Below are 14,982 nucleotides of genomic sequence, written 5' to 3' on the forward strand. Positions count from 1 at the left end.
GACGTTAAGGGTGAAATATTGAAGTCATGAGTTCAGACAATACAGAAAAGCCCGACGCGTTTAGCTCCTTCTAACCTTTGCTGTCAGCAAGAGTCCTAGTTCCTCCTGCCCTCCTGAAGTGGAAGGTATTCATGCATTTCTTGGCCCTGTGTCCTACTAGTAATCTGTTGCCAAGAGAGGTATTTTTGTATGTCGTACTCCTGTTACAGTGTTAGTGACCCCTCTTTCATGCTGGGGCATGGGGCCATTTTTCAGGTCCAAGAGTACCGAGAGGCCCTGGAGGGAATATTAATCAGAGGCAAGAACGGGATCCACCTGGTGCCAGAACTGTATGCCATCCCACCTAACAAGGTAACCGAGAGCTGCTTATCTAAAATGAAGTGAGTTCGTGCTTGGCCTTTTGGTATTTTTCATCCCCCTTTCAGACCTAACACCTTTTCTCCAGAAGTGGTCTCTTCAGCACCAAGCTAGGTACGGGGCACAAAGGGGTTACAGTGCCAGCTCTGTCTCGACGAGGGTTACAGGCTAGTGGGGGGGTGAAGGAGCTGGTCTGGGGAATGGAGGCAGACATAGAGCGGCGTTGCAAAGGCCTAGTGCGTTAGAGGACCTGCAGGCACTGGGGTGGAGAGGGGCCGAGAGACAGCGACACCTCCCCAGGGAGGCAGGAGCTGGCCCAAGGGTGGGGGGAGGCCAGAGCCAAGCTGTCTTTTGATCCAGACACTTTGCCTTCTGTTCTTTGCATCAAGTATTTCTCATTCCAGATCTTTGCAATCTTTCTTAACACTACTTACATTTCAAATAGCCTTAACGTACAATCTGATTGTGAAAGTAATCCTGTACACTGTAAAACATCCAGGATTCTGTAGAAAGGAGAAAATACTTCTCTGTCCTCTTACTACCCAAAGATAACCAAACTTGCTACCAACGATAACTCTGACATTTTGCAGAATGTCCTTCCACACTGTCGTGCTAGCAGCTCATTTTGGTTACTGACACGGTTAATTCTGTGTAGTTTACGAGTTTAAGGTTTTCTTAATGTTTACTACGGCAGCAAATTTTAACAATTTATTAATAACATCACTGATTAATCCACAGAGTATGACTCACCCCGTGGTGTGACTTTCCCTTTTGGAGAAGGAGAAGTGTTTCCTATTTTCTTCGATTGCTGTGTTTTCTGCAGGAAAAAAGCGGTCGGTCACTAACATTAACCCCAACCAGCGTTGTAATGGCTAAAAACCCGAAGGTCAGGGGTACCTGGCTGGCTTAGTCGGTAGAACATGTGACTCTTGATCTTGGGGTTGTGAGTTCCAGCCCCATGATGGGGTAGAGTTGACTTGAAAAAAAAAAAATAATAAATCCGAAGGTCAGCATGGAGTTTACATCAGAGAAAATTGCAGACTGACTTTTACAATGTATATGCAGTACTGTCCATCTGAAAAAAGAACCGTAGCTTATTTTGATGAGTCAGAAGCTCCCAGTGGATCCAGCTTATTGAGTCCCTGGTGGAAAATTAGTGATCTAATAGTACAGTACTATTTTTCCTCAATAAATAGTGCCACCTTCTGGTAACCGTCTTGCATAGGCACACAGTTTGTGAGCTCCTGGGGATAACAAGACAGGAGGAACCTGACTTAGCATCCTGCGATGCATTGCCTTGGCTATAGGGCAGTGCTTTAGATCATCGTACCCATCATATAGACGAGCGCGAGCATGAGCTGCGAGACTTCTTGCTGCCCAGAGCGGTGCTCACAGAAGGCAGTCCAGGCTCCGTGTGCCTGCCTCTGCCTTCTGCCATCAGTGTGCTTGTGCGAGGGGCGCTGGCCTGGAGCCAGGCCTGGATTTCAGTTCCATTTCGGCTGCGTTTAGCCACGTGGCCCCCACGCAAAGGCCTTAGCTCCTCGGCCTCCCTGCCCCAGCGTTCGCACAGGACTGGCTTCGGGGATCGAATGAGTGGTGTTTTGTAAATCCTCAGCGCGCTTCCCGATGTACAGTGACGTGGGCCTCCTTATCCTCTGACATTCTGACTTTGGGTTTTTCTCTTTGCCAGGTAGATGAAGAGTATAAGAACCCCCACACGGTGGACAGAGTTCCTCTGGGGAAGCTGCCCCATCTGTGGGGTCAGTCCTTGTACATCCTCAGCTCGCTGTTGGCAGAGGTAGGGGACTTGGGGACCTCACAGACTGGAAGCCATCTGATTTGAGGTACAGGGGACCCTAGAAGAGCGTAGGAGCTCTGCCCCACGTGGCTGTGAATGACTTTGGCAACTCAGAGTTGTAAAGGCAGCTGGACTGGGTCGGCTCTGAGGCCTGCTGCCTGGGCTTGTGTGCCCATATTTACTAAATCAAGCCACTTCAGAGTTCGCTGCGTGCCAGGCACCAACCCCCCTCACATTCCTGGCCTGTGGCTGGAACCTGGTTGAGTCGATGGTCAGCAGGAGACCAGAAGCTTCCCAGTCAGGATCCACACATGTGTGAAAGATACAGGTTTGGAGAAGTCGGCTTCCGGCTCCCCTGGCACAGTCCTGGGCACAGGAAATGGCGTGGCTGCACAGTCTGTCTGTGTCAAGGGGCAGGGAGGGGCTCATTTTCCTGTGGTGCGTTTTGTGTCAGGTGTTCCCTCAGCCCCCAACACCCTTACTTAGAAGGTCTGCTGCCTCTGACTCCTTTCTTCTTGTTAAATGTTCTCTCGTCCCCAGGCTTAAGTTTTTAAAATGCAAATGCTTTTTTGTCTACTAAAAATGAATCCCCCTCCCCAACGGGGGTGATGGTGTAGATGGTATGTGGGTGAGGTTATCAGATGGGTTCATCTGTCCTCTTGGGCTCCTGCCCAGCTGACTACTCTGGGCCCCCGGGGAGGGGTGTGGAGGAAAGAGTCCCGGGGGAAGAGCTAGGAGCTCCAGCCTGTGAGGCTGGCCCAGTCCTGTGTGTTCTGTCAGACTCTAGAAGTTGGGGGTGGGGAGCTTGAGTAGTGGCTCCAATACCACTGGGGTTCCTAGTGTGCAAAATATCAGAAGTAAAGATCTCACAGTAGCAGCGGCCCTTAGGAGCTGCCGGTGCTGAGGTGGGGCAGCTGTTTCATGGGTGTGACTGCCTCCTCCATTTCATGGTCAGACACATTTCATGTGTCTTGTCTGCCTCTTACTAGCTCTCTGGCCTCAGGAGCCTCGGTTTCCTCATCTGTAAAGTGAAGAGGTTGGGCTTGATGATTTTCTGCATTACTTTCCAGCTCTGATGTCTGTGTCAGTGAGATGGGGGAACAAACAGCTGTTTCTTCCTCTTCCGTGTAAAGGCCTTCATTTAGGCCCAGCACTGGGTCGGATTCTTCCTCAGAACTCCTAGAACACCTTGATCCCCTTGCTGAGGGCTCCAGTCCTTTGCAGAAGATGTGAGGAGATCCATATGCAAACAGCGCTCTTTGCAAGCAGGGATGGGAGCTTTGTGTTTCAGGATAGTCACCCCGGGGCCAAGTCCCCTCTCTGCCACTTACCTTAAGTGCTTCGTTACTTCGGTTTCCCCACTTATAAAATGATAATCGTAGTGCCTCCCTGTTTGGAGGCCTGAGTGTGGCCAGGCATGTGGAGGGGCTCAGCACGGGACCCGGCGAGGAGTAAGGACTCGGGAAGTATTAGTCACTATTGCTCTTTTCGCTCACACGAGACGCTGGCGTGTCTGACTAGCTTAGAGAGCTGGGTGCTGGAAACACAATACGTGTATCAGTGGCTATCCAAAAGGTGTACTGTGTTTCAGAGAAGATAAGCAATTGATTTAAACAACATAAAGGAATAAAATACTGAATATTTTGAGCCCCAAAATATTTCATTCTCAAAGTTGGGTTTAAGGTGAAATTTAATTGTATTTTATAGTGTTAATTCTCCTCTTGTCCTAGGGATTCCTTGCCACTGGGGAAATTGATCCCTTAAATAGAAGATTTTCCACTTCCGTCAAACCTGATGTCGTAGTGCAAGGTTTGTGAGCGTGTTTACTGTTCATATTCAGCCGTCTAAAACCAATGCTCTTTTTAATGCAAAAGATTCCCTAGTTTCCCATCCCACTTTGTAAAAAGTATGTATGGGGGCGCCTGGGTGGCTCAGTCGGTTAAGCGGCCGACTTCGGCTCAGGTCATGATCTCGCGGTCAGTGAGTTCGAGCCCCGCGTTGGGCTCTGTGCTGACAGCTCAGAGCCTGGAGCCTGTTTCAGATTCTGTGTCTCCCTCTCTCTGACCCTCCCCTGTTCATGCTCTGTCTCTCCCTGTCTCAAAAATAAATAAAACGTTAAAAAAAATTAAAAAAAAAAAATATGTATGTGTGCTCTAGCGTTTATCACTTACTTCCTGGACATACCTTCTATAACTCACTAGTTCCCAAAGGCAACAGTATTCTTCCAACCACAAAGTTACTTTCTACAAAGCCATTGTTTTCTTGAATCTAAATCTTGATCGCAGTTGGGGCACAAGTGATTCACCGCGCGTCATTTGTCATTACTGAAATTCTTTAAAAAGTAGAACATGACCCTGGTGAAAGTTCAGAACCCGAGTGAAGGTTTACTCGTTGCTTCCTTTGAGGTGTGACTTCTCTGCAGAGCTGCAGGCCCATGTTTTTCACCTGCCTCCCCTCCTGTCCAGCCAGCAACTCTTTCAGAGAGGAGGAAGGCCAGCCTGGGCCGCCGCAGTGCTGTCCCTGCCGAGCCATGTGATTTCACCACCCCGTGCCTCGGGGTCATCGTAACTGGTGCCCCCTCACAGGGTGGTCCCGAGATGCACCGCAGTTGTCACCAGGAAAACCCTCGGTGCGGGTCCTGGCTCACCGGTCCCCCTCCCTCCTGGGGAGGACTCGTGAGGAGCTTGCGGGCCTCTTACGTAGCCGAGCAACTTACGTGGCAGCTGATATCAACGCACGTGGTGTACAGGCCTTATTTCCTCTAAATTACACCCTACGTTTCTTAAGGACAAGGCCCGTACTGTTCTTGTAGCTTCTGTGTTGATTGGCACACGGTCAGTCAGCAGGTTCAAAGCAATTATTGAACAAATGAAGGGCAGCCCTCTCTGCGGCCATGGACTCATTTCCCCACCCCTGCCTGTGATGCGGCAAGAGGCCCTGCGTCGCTCCCGTGCTCCGGGACCTCAGACACACACCCAGCTGTCACAACATTGCGATCAGATAGAAATCGTGACGGTTGTGATTCTCATCCATGTCTTAACACGTGAGGCTCAGAGGTCAGCTCACGCAGGCACCCAGAGCTGACAGCTGGAGGCACCAACTCCACTCTCACGTCCAGGTGGACTGATTCAGCTGACTCCACAGTCTGCGCTTGACCACGACACACGCTGCTACGCCAGCCCGTAAATCCACCGGGCTGCTTTTCCAGCTGCAGGCCGGGACCAGCTGATGGGTCTTCAGCAGCGACTTTTTTTTTTTTTAATGTAAGAGAACAGAACAGAATAGCAAATATCAGAAGGTCTGGGCTGGAGGAAGCAGAAGTACAGTTTCAGAAACTTATTCAATATATTCGATACAATATATTCTCCATGTGAGGAGACAGAAGGCCCCAGTCTAATGCAGATTCTACGCTCTTGTTCACAGTCACCGTTCTGGCGGAAAACAACCACATTAAGGACTTGTTGAGGAAACATGGGGTAAACGTCCAGAGTATTGCTGACATTCATCCAATCCGAGTCCAGCCAGGCCGGATTCTTAGTCACATATATGCCAAGCTTGGTAGGTTTGGGGAAATAGCAGGGTGGTTTTGGTGAGGGGGCATCTTGGTTCTGGGTTTCGGGTGTGGGGGAGACCGATAGGTGTGAATTGTGAAGAATTGGGCAAGCCACCAAAGCGTGTGGCTCGACCTCTTCAAAGTGGAGAAGGGTGGCAGACCAGCACATTCTCACTCAATTCAGTAGATGTCACCAGAGCTTGGCTGTGCCCTTCGCCAGATCTGTTGTAAAATAGGGCACCACCTCTGAAAATTTGCAATTGGATCAGTCTTGTGTCTTAATAGGTTTCTGATTTTTATCTGTATCCTTAGAAAATGCTCATTCACCCATTAAAATGGGAGGGGGGTTCTCTTTATCTAAAATCTAACTTTGTTTAGTATTATGGCTCAATACTAAATAAATTAGAAGTAAACACTTCATAAAGTTCCGTCAATAGTTTAACTCCATATAGGTGTTGAATCAGGTGCCGTTTGTATACATGCATGAGAAGAAGGTGGCAGGATTTGTTTATAATTCATCCTTGCCCCATTTTAAAGAAGGGTTGGATGGTATTAGAAACACCAAACCCCAAAGTGGGTTAGCATGAAAATAAGCCCAGTCTTAGCCAAAGTCGCTTGGATTAGATGTTGCTATATCGGTCCTAACTCTCATTTCTATTTTTCAAATAGGACGGAATAAGAATATGAAATTAAGTGGGAGGCCATATCGGCACATTGGCGTCCTTGGAACATCTAAGCTATATGTGATTAGGAACCAGATCTTTACTTTTACACCCCAGGTGAGGAGAGCAGACCAGCAGCAAAGCAGCACTCATCCTTTGATTAGGTTCCCTTTTCTTCCTGGTGAGCTACTCAGAATGAGGCAGAAGGTGCATGCGTATGTTCAAATAGAAATTCATACTGTGACACCCAGTACCTAGTACGATTCTTTATTCCCAGTAGGTGCTCAGTGACTGAGTGTGCCGTCACTTTCGGTCATGAGTAGTAGTGAAATTCACTCCACTTTCCAAATTCACTAGCGCCGTGTCACTTGACTTGCAGCCCTCGTGCCTGTGATTGCTGTAGTCCCTAACCCTTGTTTAGGTTGTCATCGGACCCTCTGTGCAACACACAGCCGGTCTGATTTTCAGGCCCCAACCCACCTGAGGAGATCCTAAATATACTGATTATAGAGCCTTTTTCTCAGAGTCTTTGTTTACAAAGGAAGGTAGTCCGGCAGAACCCAAACCAAATGTTTTTCATCCATTTGGCCAGCTAGAAAAATCAGCTGTGGGCTCACTTTGTCACCGTGGGCACAGCACCCCACCACCTGATCACACTGTCATCTGTGGGGTCACGGGTCAGTAGCCCCAAGTTGTCCTTTTTCACCCTAGCCCATGTTGTTCACTTCAGTCTTGTGAGTTATTTCCCTTTGTAACAAATTTCAGACCAGAGCTGAGTGTGGACTGGTCCAGAGGCTAGAACAGTTTGATTTTCGGCGACACCAGGCCGTAGTGCCTTTAGTTCACATTTACCAGGCCCTCTATCGGGTAAACACAGTCTCCACATCTCACCGGCTCTCAGTGCCCTCACTTCCCTGACTTGGAAATCCTCTCCGAGCCCAGCAGCCTTAGAATGCGTAGGAATTAAGGAGTTATTGATTTCCTTTCAGAGACCGTGGTGTTGGGCTGCGTGCTTAAATCCTCATCCACGGAGCTATAAATGGATCTAGCCACGCACCTTTCCCTTCCAGGCTAATGTAGCTATGGCTCCCGGGCAGGCGACAGATCAATTTTTGTCTGATTGCAGGGAGAGCCCTGTGATGGGGGAGGATTACAGCCAGGATTGAGCTCCTTCTCTGGAAACAAAATGCAAGGATTAGTGCTGCCACGAATGACAGCTGGGGTTGTGTCGAGGGGATGAAGGACAGCTTTTTACTTGGCCTGATCTGACTTGCAGTTTACCGACCAGCATCATTTCTACCTGGCCCTGGACAATGAGATGATTGTGGAGATGCTGAGGATCGAACTGGCCTACCTGTGCACCTGCTGGCGGATGACGGGCAGACCCACGCTCACCTTCCCCATCACCCACACCATGCTCAGTAACTCCATGAACTTGATCTGATTCGTGTCCCCCCTGTTGGTTTGGGCCCTTTTCAAAATGTTTGAAATGAGTTCCACAGACAAAGCTAAGTACTGAAGGGGGTTCTCAGCAGTTTGCTTTCTGAGGTCAGGAATCTTCTATGCCATAAGTATTTTAATTAGATAGTGTTGATGAAAACATTTCAGCGCATGCCCGGAAAACCAAAAAGTATTCCCAGCTTAAATAAACTAATTTGTCTTTTTTTTTTTCCCCTTAGCAAATGATGGTTCAGACATTCATTCTGCAGTTCTTTCTACAATTAGAAAACTAGAGGATGGATATTTTGGAGGAGCCAGGTAATTTGTGATTTTTAAACTTATTTTTTATTTCTTTTTTTAGGTATCCGTGACCTTTCTTAAAAAGTCTTCTGCTGCCCTTCTCCGCTTTTCATATGAATCACTGAACATAGAAGCATGGAGTTTAGAGTAAAAAAGAAGTTGAAACTTACCCGTTCACCCACGTGAAACTGGAATCCTCGCTAAAGCTGCTTTTGAGGGTGTTTGTGATGCTTTTACCGGTGCCAGGTGGCTTGAGGCATAGGGAGGTGAACATGTCCGGTCTCTCTAAAGTGGCGTTCTCGGAACGCATGTATGGAATGCTGTGTCTGTCTCTAGTAAAGGGCCCGGAGGAAAACACCCAGTGCCTGGGATCTAACAGGTGCTCAGTGAATACTCCTTGAATTGACTTGAGTGTGTTATGACGTTAAGACTAATTCATAGAACTTTACAGATTCCCTGAGGGGCCCTCAGAGCAGAGCCCTTGAATGGGCCTGCCTAGACCATTGTCCTCTCATCCTCAGTGGAGTGATACCTATTCCAGTTGACGGGCCCACAGTACCACAGATGCTCCCAGGGGATGGTTAAGCACCTTGAGGGATAGAGGGGCCTCACCTCCTGGGAAAACCCGTTCCATTTTTGTACCCTCTGACTGTCACAAGGCAGAAGTTTTCTCTATAGCTTCTATGCCCTAATCTCCAAATCCTTTGGAATATGCCAGAAGGGTTCCAGAAGAACCTCACTGTACAGCTAGCCCTGAGTGAGGTGTGACCCTTCCTGGGCTCTGGAGTCTTCTGTTGGTTCCCTGATAGAATGTCAGTCGCCAAGTGTTTGGGCCTTGAAGTCGGCCCTTCTCCCATCTCCCCACGCTTGGGACTCTGCTGCCACTGCAGTGGTTTTTAAAACTGTGGTAAAATGCACATAACCTATAATTTACCATCTTAGCCATTTTAAAGTATATGGTTCAGTAACATTGTGTTCACATTGTCGTGCAACCAATCTCTAGGACTGTCTTCATCTTGCAAAACTCAAACTCTCTACCCGTTAAACACCACCTCCCCATTTCTCCCTGACACCCACCCTTCTATTTTGTGTCTCTAGATATCTCATCTAAGTGGACTCGTCCAGTATGTTTTTCTGTAACTGGCATATTTCACTCAGCCTCACGCCCGTAGTTGAGTCCCTGTGTTTCGAAGTGCTGGGGTTCACACCTCTGCTCACAGAGCATGCTGCGGCTTTGCCGTATACTTGAATGTCCCCACTCCGATCTTCTCCTGGAGTGTCAGTGAGACCGTCCCCAGCATTTTGCCATCTACGTTTGCAGCACGAGCGCCATAACTGCAGTAGGCATGCACTTTGGAACGTTCCACCTCTGGTTTGGAGAAGTTACCGCCTGGTGCACGGCGTTATAGCCAAGAGAAAATACCATATGTTCCTAATTAACTTTTGCAAAATAAACTCTTTAATTGAAATCTAATCATTGTCAAAAAGGATACTGTCTCCAGTTAATTGCTCACTTGCAGTGCCTTCTTTGTTGCTTTGGATGCACTGTCTGACTTAGTCTTCACTTTGCGTCGTGGGCTGTATTCCTGTTTGACAGACCAGGACCTATAGGCTCAGAGGGCGAGGGGCTCGAGATGAATAGGTGCAGAATCTCTCTATGAACCCAGAAACCAGGCCTCAGCCTCCATGCTGAGCTGGATGAGGGCTCCCACGAATCTGGAGGGCCTCCTGTTTATAGAGCATGGCAAACGATTCGGAGGACTGTGGAAAGAAACGGGAGTGCCTAGGCTCCAACAGACTACCTTTCCTAAAGGAAATAATTAACACTGAGTCTCATTTTGGCTTTTCCTTTAGGTTTGAGGGTCTTTAAAAACCCTAGATGCCAGAGTTTCCCTCTAGACCCTCCTGGGGTAGCTGGTTATCAGAAGCCTTTTTAAATTCCTGCCATTCTACCTTTGACCTGACTCCTTTCAACTTCCAACGAGAGAAACTTTCCACGCTCCCCCTCACCTCCTCCTGGCCTCAGTCTCAAGGCAAAGGAATCATTAGAACTGGCCCCAAGACCCTGGTGGGAAAAAGATGTTACTTTATTAAAGGAAAGACTTTCCTTTCCTCAGGCCATGTTTCTGGCTGTCGTCCGTTTGCCCATTGAAGCTCCAGCACCCCCGAACTCACTTGCTTCGCATACTTCCTTCCGTGTGTTCCTTAAATGTTTCTCTCGGTCCTTCCAGCTGCTAATCTGATGCTGATCTGATGTCCCAATCTGATGCTGGTAGCTCCCGGGATCCTATTGTCTTCTGCCTCTGGAGCTAACATTTTAAGAAGCACACAGTGGTGGCTTTCTGCAGGGGGTGCCCCCTCCCTTGTGCTCCCTGAACCTGGGACCCCACACTGCCAGACCCAGCTTCCAGTTTTCAGTGGAACTTTTCCCAGCCTGAAACTGTAGTAAGGCCACGCTGGGCATCTGCTCTGGTCTGGGGATGGTCCCCCATGGCATTCCTTCTAGAAAGAACTTTGCCTCTGAGACTGCCTCTCCTATCACATACCTGTGCCTGCGTGAGCATATTGCATGGTAGGTTTTCTTCTGGTCCAGTTGTTTTAGGGCAGAAAAAACCCCCAAGGCTTGTTTGGTTCTGGTTAAAAGTGGTTTGCTCAGTCTGTTTTGTAAAACTTTGGTCGGTTCAGTAAGATAGACTTCTGTTTGTGTTGGGTTTGGGAGTAAGAAATCAGCATGATTCATTTTGGCTTTTAATATGCTATGTGCTCCCACTTTATACTTGGTATTGAATTTTCGTTTTAATTTCTTGGCTGACTACTTATGTGGGGCAGTCTGCAGAGTGATGTATTTATCGATTCTGGCAGAAGCACCATCTGGTTGTTGAAACGTTTCTCCGTGATTCATAGTGGAAGTCTGTCCACATACACCTGTATGTCTAACATATCTAACATAGTCTCTCCTTGGCTGGCAGAGTAAAATTAGGGAGCCTTTCGGAATTTCTTACCACGTCTTTCTACACATATCTGACCTTCCTGGATCCAGACTGTGATGAGAAGTTGTTTAATGATGACAGCGAAGGGAGCTTCAGTCCTGATTCCGACTTGGGAGGATATTTGGAAGATACCTATAATCAAGGTATGGCTTGAAATGCCTTTGCAGGTGGTTCGTTGAATATTTAAACTGTGGCATTGTGAGAAAATTGCCCTGAGACTCAAGCACAGAAAATGATTGGTCGTTAACATAACTAAAAAGAGGCTTTAGAAACTCGCGTGTATTAAAATGAGTAAAATGCGGGTTTAAAAACCTAACCTGCAGAAGTGGGGCTTTTTTTTTAACCTAGAGGGAGAAAGAGTCTCAGGAATGAGGATTTTTCACAAAATACGTTCTAAAGACAGAAACCCCCTGCTTGAATTTTCAGAGGAATGGTAGAGTGATCTAGGTTTGTAGGTTTGGTCGGGTTTGAGTGATGAAATCCTATGTACGTAACATTTTTCAAATTAAACAAGGTTTGGGGTTGAAATGGCCTGTGGTTGTGAGGGCTGGGCACTCCCTAATGCTTAGCTCACTCACAGCAAAACAAAAAGTTCAGATGTTTAGCCGCTGGCCCTCAGGTTTTGTTACATATTCAGTTCATCTTGGTATGATGTGTATCTGTCTTGACCTGCATTTTCTTCTCCTAGGATGAGGTGTTTCCAGACGATAACTTTATCAACACATACATTTATCCTTGTAAATTTCGTTACCCTCTGGGAGTGGGGGTGCAAGTATCTATAGCCGAATATTGTCTCCCACTAAATCTACTCAGCGCTGCATGTTATATCACCGTTACACATTTAGAATATTTCTGCAGCTTCTTTTCACTGGCTCTTTCTCTTGCCTGTCCAGTTACAGAAAGCGAGGATGAACTTGACCAGTATATCAACCACCTCCTCCAAAGCACCTCCTCCAAGTGCTATCTGCCCCCTCTTTCTAAGAAGACAGAAGACAGCCATGTTTTCAGTGCCATCCACTCCACTCGGGATATACTTTCCGTGATGGCAAAAGCAAAGGGTTTGGAAATTCCATGTGCGTTATTAAAACTCTTTTCTGCCTGTTGAAATAACTTCTCAAAGTAATACGTGAGCGTAATTTAGAAGTCAGAGAATTCTAAAAAACCACAAAATGCAGAGATTTCCTGCCTCCTCCTCGTTGACCCAGTCCTTCTGCTTAGAGGCGACCACTTTCCACTGTTAGCTGTTTCTTCTGGCATTTACATGTCTCTTTTTCTAAAACAATGTGTGTATCGTGCAATCTTTTGACGTGTCGACTTTTATTCAGTATGTGTTGGCTTCCTCTTCTGTGGATGAGGATGTAGCTGTCTTAAATCACCACTCTTACGCTTCGCTTCCCATAACCTAGTGATGGCAGTTGTATTCAAGTTTAATCGGTATTCGCTCTTCGTATTATTGTATGTATGCAAGTATTCTCAACTGAGCTGTATAGTATATTGTGACCGTATTAGTTTTTATTTTTTCTAAAGTTCATACCACTAACTTTAGAAGTCACGAATACTATTAACTTTATTCAAAGTTGCTCTCTTTCATGTGCTTTGCCCCCAGTGGCCCACAATACAAATTTTCACAAGGCCAGTCATAGCCATGAGTCTCTCAGTTGGACTACTTTTCGTAGAGCCCACAAGTCTCCTCCGTCTGCTTGGTTGTGCTCTAGGCCTTTTGCACACCTGGCATCCTAGGACTTCTCTTTACTATAATCTTTGGAATCTCCTTTGCTTATCGCTTCAGTTGGCCTCCCTGTTTCCTGAGTTTGGCATGTTCTTCTTGATTTCTTCCTTTGGTGGAACACATTCTAGAATAGTTTCGCCAAGTTTTAAAACGGTACAGGGGGCAGGCACGGTGGTGGCAGCCCTCAGCCTGCTGGTTTCGGAAGCTCCCCGCCCCGTTTGCCTGGGTGCCCTCCATGTCTGGGATGTCGATTTTTTGCTGGGATCTTCCTTCGCCAGCATCCCGGAGAGTCCCTTGAGACTTCCTTGTCTCCTGGGTTGGCTCTCCTGCTTTCTGTATCTCTACTTTTCCTTTTTCTTAGCTTACTCTCTTACTCTGGTGGAAGATATCTAGTAGTTTCCCGAGAAACGGTGCTCGGTTGAGAGAACTGTCAAGGCTTTGCAAGTCTGAAAATACCTACAGATATTCTGTATATCCATTTGAGAGTTTGGTTATAGAATTCTAGGTTGAAAATCCATTTTTCATCAGAATTTTGAAATCATCGCTTCACTGTCTTTTTGCTTTCAGGCTTGCTTTTGAGAAATCTAATCCTGTTCTGGTGTTTGATCCTTCAAATATGAATTGTTTTTCTCTTGGAAATTTCTTTTAGGATCTTCTCTGTTCCCAGGTTGTGAAATTTCAGGGATGTGCCTCGATCTGGGTATATTTTCATCCCCCGTGTTGGAGGCTCAGTGGGCCCTTTCAACCCTGGGAATTTTTTTTTTTTTCAGTCCTGTAAAGTTTTTCTGAAAAATGTCTTGACTCGCTTCCTTCCTTACATTTTCTCTGTTCTCTCTAGCACCTGTGAATCCACTGTTGCCCTCTCAGAGAAGTCTTTAGCGTTTCTCTTCTGTCTTCCGGTTCTCTGGCTTGTGCTCTCTTCTGAGGGCAGTTGCTTCAACTTTATGTTCCACCCCCTCGATTGAGTTTTTTCACTTTTGCTGCCAGGTTTTAAATCTCTGTTCTCTGATTTGCACCCATTCTTGTTTCGTGCATGCAATTTAATTTCTTATTACTCTAAGAATATTAACAGCAGGACTTTTTGGTTTTGCTTTCACGTTTTCTTCTCCCTAAACGTTTTTCAGGTCCCCCAAGTCAATTTTTCCTGTTTTGGCTTCTGTCTTCCACACTAGAGTCTTTCCTCCAGGGTTGGGTGTTTCTTGGTTACCTGCTCGTGCTTGACAGTCTCTAAGCGTGTAGGTGGAGCCTGTGGGATTAACGGGTGCGGGCCGGGTAGATCTCCCAGAGACACCCTACCATCTCTTTTTCAGTCTCCTTTTTGACACGTAAGGGTCTGGTTGCTTGGAGCTATATAGTCACTTATTCCACCTCGACTGTGCACGTCCTTTAGGTGTGCCACATACCCCACCCTCTTCACAGAGACCTCTTCACAGAGACCCTCTAGTCTTCTGTCGGGGTGAGCACGGCAGTTGCCCAGCCGTCTGGATTTGAGGAAGGGATCTAAGGAGCTCCCTGCTTCTTACACCGCTTCTCCGCAGTCTTCCTTACGTTTGGACACCCTTTCTGGAGCCCAGTTTCAGAGGTCTATAGTGCAGCAGGAGAGACTTCTGAGGATTCTCTGATACCAATCTGACTGTTGGTTTTTCCCACTGCAGGCTTGGGCTCTGGTTGTCCTTTGCTTTCTGTCTGCTAAGTCAGTTATCTTTCATCCGTCAGCTTCCCCGCTTCCAAAATGCCGTTACTACTCTCTTGTCACCCCTGCTTTCCCCTATTCTTGAGGATTTGTCTTTAAAAAAAAAAAAATCATTTTCTACAGTGTTAGTGGTCGGTTGAGAGGAAGTAAAATGTGTGTTTAATTTACTAGTGTAAACCGGAGGTCTATAAGTTGCCTTATAAATATGCCCCCTCTCTCTGTTGAAAACTTCCTCTGTTCCCAAGATGATATGACCTAGCCTGGAAGACGCAGATGGTTTGGTGAATAAATAACTGGTAATGATAGCATCCAAAGGTGGTTAAACACCAGCAGTGGTAACACCTGGCGGTGGCAAAGTGAAATATACACTGGACTTCTGGAAGCCGACACCTTAATGAGGAGAAGGCCAGTGACCCCGAACACATGCTCTTCCTTCTGTCGTTCCCATCTTCCTCATCCG

The 14,982-nt window shown here is 47.0% G+C and overlaps 1 protein-coding gene across 8 annotated transcripts in view; it reads left to right on the forward strand.

Annotated features, from left to right (window-relative positions):
- Positions 1 to 14,982, forward strand: part of PHKA2 (phosphorylase kinase regulatory subunit alpha 2) — a 70,823-nt gene that overhangs the window by 41,032 nt on the left and 14,809 nt on the right. For 7 of the 8 annotated variants that reach the window (XM_053891791.1, XM_053891790.1, XM_053891792.1 and 4 more), the window contains exons 12-20: positions 256 to 351; positions 2,048 to 2,155; positions 3,886 to 3,964; positions 5,579 to 5,713; positions 6,378 to 6,487; positions 7,647 to 7,791; positions 8,050 to 8,128; positions 11,080 to 11,243; positions 11,994 to 12,173. In XM_053891791.1, the coding sequence (XP_053747766.1) occupies positions 256 to 351; positions 2,048 to 2,155; positions 3,886 to 3,964; positions 5,579 to 5,713; positions 6,378 to 6,487; positions 7,647 to 7,791; positions 8,050 to 8,128; positions 11,080 to 11,243; positions 11,994 to 12,173 (1,096 nt within the window). The remainder of the gene's footprint in view (positions 1 to 255; positions 352 to 2,047; positions 2,156 to 3,885; positions 3,965 to 5,578; positions 5,714 to 6,377; positions 6,488 to 7,646; positions 7,792 to 8,049; positions 8,129 to 11,079; positions 11,244 to 11,993; positions 12,174 to 14,982) is intronic. The other variant, XM_053891788.1, reaches the window with a different exon arrangement.

Source organism: Panthera pardus, unplaced genomic scaffold (assembly GCF_024362965.1).
Source record: "Panthera pardus isolate Hobbes unplaced genomic scaffold, ASM2436296v1 HiC_scaffold_27, whole genome shotgun sequence".
Classification (NCBI taxonomy): domain Eukaryota; kingdom Metazoa; phylum Chordata; class Mammalia; order Carnivora; family Felidae; genus Panthera; species Panthera pardus.